Genomic DNA, 6,471 nt, shown 5'->3' on the forward strand with positions numbered 1-6,471 from the left:
GCTTCCGCGGCAGAGGGAAGTTGTACCCCTGTTACAAAGAGTAACTGCGGCTCTCAGGAAAGGAAGGGTCTGCCCAAGCGCCTCTAGGTGGGGGGCGGGTGGCCTCACCCCCCGCAGGCCTCGGGCTCTCGGGGGTGGGAGGGCTTACGCGGTGCTGCGGACTCTGGCGTTTGGGCAGATGGAGGGCAGGAGGCCCCATCCCTTCAGCAACCTGCCGGAGCTGTACTTTCTGTGGCTGCTTTTACCAGGGTCAGCTCTGTGCTGGACCAGGCGTGGAGGCCCTGGGTTAATCCGTTGGCTGCCCGGGGCCTCAGTTTGCTCATCTGTAAAGCGGGGATACCTCAGAGGCTGGGCCAGCCCAAGGGGGTCAGAAGGGCACCTCGGTTCCTCCCTCTTTCCTCGCGGCTGGGGAGGTCGAGGCAGGGCGGCTGCGCCCCACGACCCGGCCTGAGCAATGCCCTCCCCGCAGCCACCCGCGAGTCGGCCTTCGTGCACGCCATCGCCTCTGCCGGCGTGGCCTTCGCCGTCACGCGCTCCTGCGCCGAGGGCACCTCCACCATCTGCGGCTGCGACTCGCATCACAAGGGGCCGCCCGGCGAGGGCTGGAAGTGGGGCGGCTGCAGCGAGGACGCCGACTTCGGGGTGCTCGTGTCCCGGGAGTTCGCGGATGCGCGCTGAGAACAGGCCGGACGCCCGCTCGGCCATGAACAAGCACAACAACGAGGCGGGCCGCACGGTGAGCCGCGACCGCCCTGGCCGGACACCACCCCCCTCCACCTACCCTTCGGACCCTGGCCCTGGCCCTCCCGGCTGGCCTCGCCCCCGCCCTGCCCTTCTGGTGGCCCTCGTGCTGCCCGGGCTCCCTGCTCTCCTCTTTCCCCTGGCCTGTGCTTGGCCCCCACCCACACCCCACAATCACCCCTTCCGTTCCCCTTTCTCCCTGGGCTGTTCCCGTCTGCACCTGCCCAGGGATGCGTCAGCTCTGGCGCAGGTACCCGCTGGCTGATCGGTGCTCTTGGGCTGCCTGGGCAGGGCTGCCTGGGCAGGGCTCTGGACACCGCTGGGCCTGGCTTTGAACTCAGCCTCCACCACTTCCTCTGCTTGTTTGACGTAGGGCGAGTCACTTAAGCTCCCAGCCTCAGTTTCTCCATCTGTTAAACTAGGATCACAGTCCCTAATACCTATAGCTTTGAGAAATGGCTGCGATTTCTGCCAATGCTTGGGGCTGTGAGGGTGCAGGAAACCATGGCCATCATCCTTTAGGTCCGTACCTTCGCCCCCAATCCATTCTCTTCTGACACCCGCTAGGAATAGAGAAGGCTCCAGGAATCGGGTGGGCAGGGGCAGAGAGGGAGGGCCTAGGTTGTGCTCCCAGGGGGGTCGAGCCAGGGGCCACCCGCTACTCCTCTTCCCCAGACCATCCTGGACCACATGCACCTTAAATGCAAGTGCCACGGGCTGTCAGGCAGCTGCGAGGTCAAGACCTGCTGGTGGGCCCAACCCGACTTCCGCGCTATCGGCGACTTCCTCAAGGACAAGTACGACAGTGCCTCGGAGATGGTGGTGGAGAAGCACCGTGAATCCCGTGGCTGGGTGGAGACCCTCCGCGCCAAGTACGCGCTGTTCAAGCCGCCCACCGAGAGGGACCTGGTCTACTATGAGAACTCCCCCAACTTCTGCGAGCCCAATCCCGAGACGGGCTCCTTTGGCACCAGGGACCGGACTTGCAATGTCACCTCTCACGGCATCGATGGCTGCGACCTGCTGTGCTGTGGCCGTGGTCACAACACGAGGACGGAGAAGCGGAAGGAGAAATGCCACTGCATCTTCCACTGGTGCTGCTATGTGAGCTGCCAGGAGTGCATCCGCATCTACGACGTGCACACCTGCAAGTAGGGAGCCAGGTAGGGTGGCGCGTTGGGGTGGGGGTCTGGGGGGCCTCAGGACAGGGAACTGGGTTTGCCCACCTCTTCTTGACCACCCCACTTCTGTTTCTGAGCTGTCCAAGACACACAAGTTTCCCCGGCCAAGATAGGAAGCCAGGATTTCCCCAGCTCCAGCGGGGATGGTCCCTGCACCGCTTTTGGTGGCTTACACAAAGCACAGATCCCAGCTAAGTGTGTGTAGAAGCAATTGATTCACGTGTACAAGTTAGTACACGGTGAGCCAGGCCAAATTTTTGCATGGCCACTGGCTGTCACTACTGAGCATCTGTGGAGGCAGAGTAGGGACACCTGACTTCTGGTCCCGACTTTGCCCTGTTCCACGAAGTCCCTAATTTCCCGTTCTTTCACTTCCATGGGCCTCAGTATTCTTACTGTAACCCGAGGGGGTTAAAATTGTTGAAATAGTTGGCCAGAGATCTTCTTTTTACCCCAGGGGCAGACCCCTTTTGCACCCACCTTGAACTTTCATGCCACTTTTTGCACAAGCATAAATCCTCCTGACCTCGAGGAGGTGGGTGGGGGAAGCTGTGTATAAGCCCATATCCTGTCAGATCTGAAGCTTGGGTGGAGCAGGGGCCACTCTTACCGAGTTTATGGAAGGGGATGGGGAGGAGGAGGGATTCAAGTTCAGAGTGCTGTCGGTGAGTAATCAAGGGATCAAAGGCAGGTGGATTATGTTCCCAAGCTTCCCAGAGGTGGCCTGCGTGGGAGACATGGGGCCTGGCCCTTGGATCCCTACGTCCCCAGCATAGGGGAGGACTGACATAGGGTGGTCCTAGAGTCTTGGAGGTGGAAGGTCTGAGACTGCTATGCCCTCTCTCCCTTTTCTCTACCCTGAGAAGGAGCCTAGTCTATAGAGCATGAGCCCTGGTCCAAGCTGCCACCACTTGCCAGCCAGGTGACCCTGATGAGAGGGTTTTTATAGATCTGCCTCCTTATCTATCATCCTCCCCAGAGGGGCTGTGGGGATGGTGCTTGGTTCATTGCAGAGAACCTACCTGCCTGGATCATCCCCCACTGCTGCCCCGGGACAGTGCAGGGGAGAGCACCCCACTGGGTGATGCAGTTCCACAGGGGCCATCTCAGGGCTGGTGGCACCTGACTACACTGTGTGGGGCTGGGAGAGGGGCCGGGACTCTCTGAGGTGCGGAGGAACCCACATTGTGGGGAGAGCTCTGAGTGAGTTCATCTGGGAGGCCCCTCGGTGTAGCTCAAGTTATGACCTGGCAGGGACGGGGTCCAGAGAGGCAGCAGAAGGTACCACTTTCTTGGTGTCTGAATGGGCACAGTGTGGCCGCTGGAGAGAGGACACAGCTCCACCACATACCAGCCGTGGAAGCCCCAAGTCCAGTTTCCTCATCCGTACAGGGATGGTGAGAGCCTAACAGAAGTTTTATGAGGCTCAAGTGAGTTACCAGAGGTGAATGCCTCTCTGAATCTAAAACTAATAGAGTGATAAATGCCATCAGAGAGATGTGACACGAGGGTGTCATTGTTCAGTGGGATGATGACACCATCTCACTTTCCCAATAAAACTTGGGCAAGTTTTATTTCCTGCTCCTCACAACAACTGAAAGGTCAGCGAGTATGAAAGAGCTCACCGGCTCGTTGTTAGCATGCCCACTGTGGCCAGAGGCAACATGGTGTCCCCAAGTAGGACATAGCTCTGGTCGCTCTAGAGGGAGCTGTGCACTGGACATTTGTCTGGCTTACCCGTTACTAGAGTGAGGACACAGAGCTCGGGTCTCTGCCTCCAGAAAGCTTCACATGTGGGTCCTGCAGAGGCTACAGCAGCAGTAGCCCAGGCCCTATTGGTGGCTCTAGGTGGCTCTAGGGTCACTGGGTCAGACCCCAGCAGCTTGTAACAGCACCTTCCCTCTCCAGGTCGGTAGCCAAGATAAGCCATCTGCCAAGCAGGGAAGGAGGTGCTGGTTTGACCCTCAGTGTCCAGAAAAGTCCTCTCCCCGTCACCCCTGTAATTAGAACTGATTCCAAGACGAATTAACACATCTTCGACCATCTCTTCTCCCATTTCTGAAGTAGAATGGTATTTTCTCCAGTCGTATAGAAAGTGCCACACAGACATGGTTTCAAAATGCCATATCCAGACAGACCGGGGAGCGGGGGGCTCCCCGGAGGCCCCTCCTTTCTGGTCACTGGAGCTCCTGCTCTGGGATAGCTGGAGGATTCTCTTCCAATGTGGTGCCCTTTTAACAAATTTATAACTTGTTGAGTGAGTCGGGGCAAGCTGTGGAGCCTCTCTGCACCTTGGTTCCCTCATTCATGAACTGGGGGCGTTGTGTGCGCCAGAAGACCACGTGCTGGGCCTGGCACGTGGTCCAAGGAGGCAGCGGAGATTCCCAGGCCTAGCAGGGCTGACCTCCAAGAGCGACTTTCTCCAGGCACGCTGCCTGGTGTTGAGGCCAGCCCAAGATTGGCTGAGACTGGTTACCTCTCTCCTCCTTCCAGCCACACTGACACTGCAGGCAAGATGGGAACTTTCGAGACAAGCTGATAGGAACGAGTGCCCTTCACACACTCGGTGGGGAGCCCCAGTCATAATGGCTTTGTTCCATGGGAAGGCCAGAGATTCTCGGTCCTTCCCTGGTGGGGACAACATCTCTTCCATTGCCTGTAGCTCCTGTCCAGTGTCCCAAGCTAATGACTGATGTCATACTTTGCAAGTACCAGGTTCATTCCTTGTTACTGAGATGTTATGAGCACAGTGAACTGGAAAGGGCTCTCTCTCGACAGGACTCGGAGCCTGGCTGGCCTCACGTGCTGGATCTGTCACTAACTTGCTGCAAAACCTTGGCCATGTCCCTTTAATCTTGCTGAGCCTCAGTTTCTGCCCCTGTAAAATGGTCTTCCACTGGCCTGGCCAGCCCCCAAGGAGTGGAAGGATGATTGGGAAAGCCCATGAAAGCGCTTTGGGCCTCGAATCCTTTGTGAGATGTGAATACACAAAACAGTGAGAGGTACACATTGGTGCTGCCTGAGAAGGAATTATTCATCATTAATTACTTAAAAAAAAGATTTTATTTCTTTGAGAGAGACAGAGAGAGTGAGCATGAGAGAGAGAGAACAGAAGCACCGGGGATGGGCAGAGGGAGAAACAGACTCCCCGCTGAGCAGGGACCCCCCCCTCCCCCCTGCCCCTGCAATGTGGGGCCCAATCCCAGGATCCTGGGTCCATGACCTGAGCTGAAGGCAGATGCTTAACCGACTGAGGCATCCAGGCGCCCTTTTTAAAAATACTTTTTAAAAAAGATTTTATTGTTTATGAAGGCTGTGTTTATTTTTTTTAATTATTTTTTTAAGGTTTTTCTTTATTTGAGATAGAAGGCAGGAGTGGGGCACAATTAATTACATAGCTGGGCTCCGGTGTGGACTCACTATCAAGCCACTGGTGTGACAGAAACGCCCGGCACAGGGTCCACTGGAGTTGGGAGCGGGCCCTGGCCGGCGGGGTCCTCAGGGTCGCCTGCCGGCCGCCGCCCCCCACTCCTGCTGCCGGGGGGCTTGGGATCCGAGTCCTGGCTGCTAGAGCCCTCCTGTTCCCTGGGATCAGAGCCCTTCCCCAGCGGCAGACCCCGAGCGGAGGAGGGGGTACGGGGCAGCCAGCGCGCTCCGTCACCCCAGGGACGCGGCCTGGCCTGGGTCTCGGCGTCCCAGCGGGGGGCGTCCCCGAGAAAGCAGCCCCGGCTCTCATTCTTGCCCTTGGCTTTGCAGGGGGCACTGGGAACGGGTGAAGCGAGCGGCTGGGCAGATGCGCCGGAGCCGGCTCGGCCGCCCCGCAGCACGACGGCCCGCACGGCCCGCACGGACTGTGGCCGACCGACGCCCGCGGTCAGCGCCTGGACCCGCCCGGCCGCGGGAGGCCTCCCCGCCCTCTCCCTCGTTTCTCACCCTGCTCTGGATGGTGTGTGGTTCTCAAGGAAGGGGCTTTCTTTTTAGTTCTCTAGGGTCTGATAGGAACAGACCCCAGGCTTATCTTTGCACATGTTAAAGAAATAAAAATGGAAAAAAAAAATTCTCCTCCGACACAACAGGCCGGGCCCCCGCAGCCGCGTGGCTGGCGGCGAAGACCTCAGGCGGGCCGGACGCCGGGCCCGGGCCGCCGCCAGGGACACGCCAGCTGCCCGCGATGGGACTTCGCGCAGGCGGGAGCCCGGCTGCCCGTCCCCGGCGCTCCTGCTGCCGTCTCCTCCACACCGCCTCGCGGACAGGAGCCTGGGCTGGCGAGGACCGAGCGGCGGGAGCCGGAGCCGTGACGCGAGCGCCCGTGGGCCCGGGCCCGTCGAGCGGCGCCGCGGCCCTCCCAGTCCCGTGTGCTCCGCACCGAGGCTCCGGCCCGCGCGGCCCGAGCGCCCGTCCCTTGCCAGTCCGGAGTGTCTGCCAGGAACGCGGTGCAGGGCTTGTGTTTTGTTTTGTTTTGTTCTTTTTGTTTTGTTTTTTAAGAGTCGGACCCGATGTAAATAGGTTACGTGGAGGGCGGGCGGCGAGCCTTCGGCAGCTCCGTTGG

The 6,471-nt window shown here is 59.3% G+C and overlaps 1 protein-coding gene across 1 annotated transcript in view; it reads left to right on the forward strand.

Moving 5' to 3' along the window:
• WNT3 (Wnt family member 3) overlaps positions 1-5,754 on the forward strand; it is a 46,278-nt gene extending 40,524 nt beyond the window's left edge. Inside the window, 4 exon segments of the mRNA XM_055320801.1 lie at positions 470-675; positions 677-736; positions 1,417-1,904; positions 5,679-5,754. Of these exon segments, the coding sequence (XP_055176776.1) occupies positions 470-675; positions 677-736; positions 1,417-1,896 (746 nt within the window). The 3' untranslated portion in view covers positions 1,897-1,904; positions 5,679-5,754.
• Positions 5,755-6,471: the final 717 nt, after the last annotated feature.

Source organism: Nyctereutes procyonoides, unplaced genomic scaffold (genome assembly GCF_905146905.1).
Source record: "Nyctereutes procyonoides isolate TBG_1078 unplaced genomic scaffold, NYPRO_anot_genome, whole genome shotgun sequence".
Taxonomy (NCBI): domain Eukaryota; kingdom Metazoa; phylum Chordata; class Mammalia; order Carnivora; family Canidae; genus Nyctereutes; species Nyctereutes procyonoides.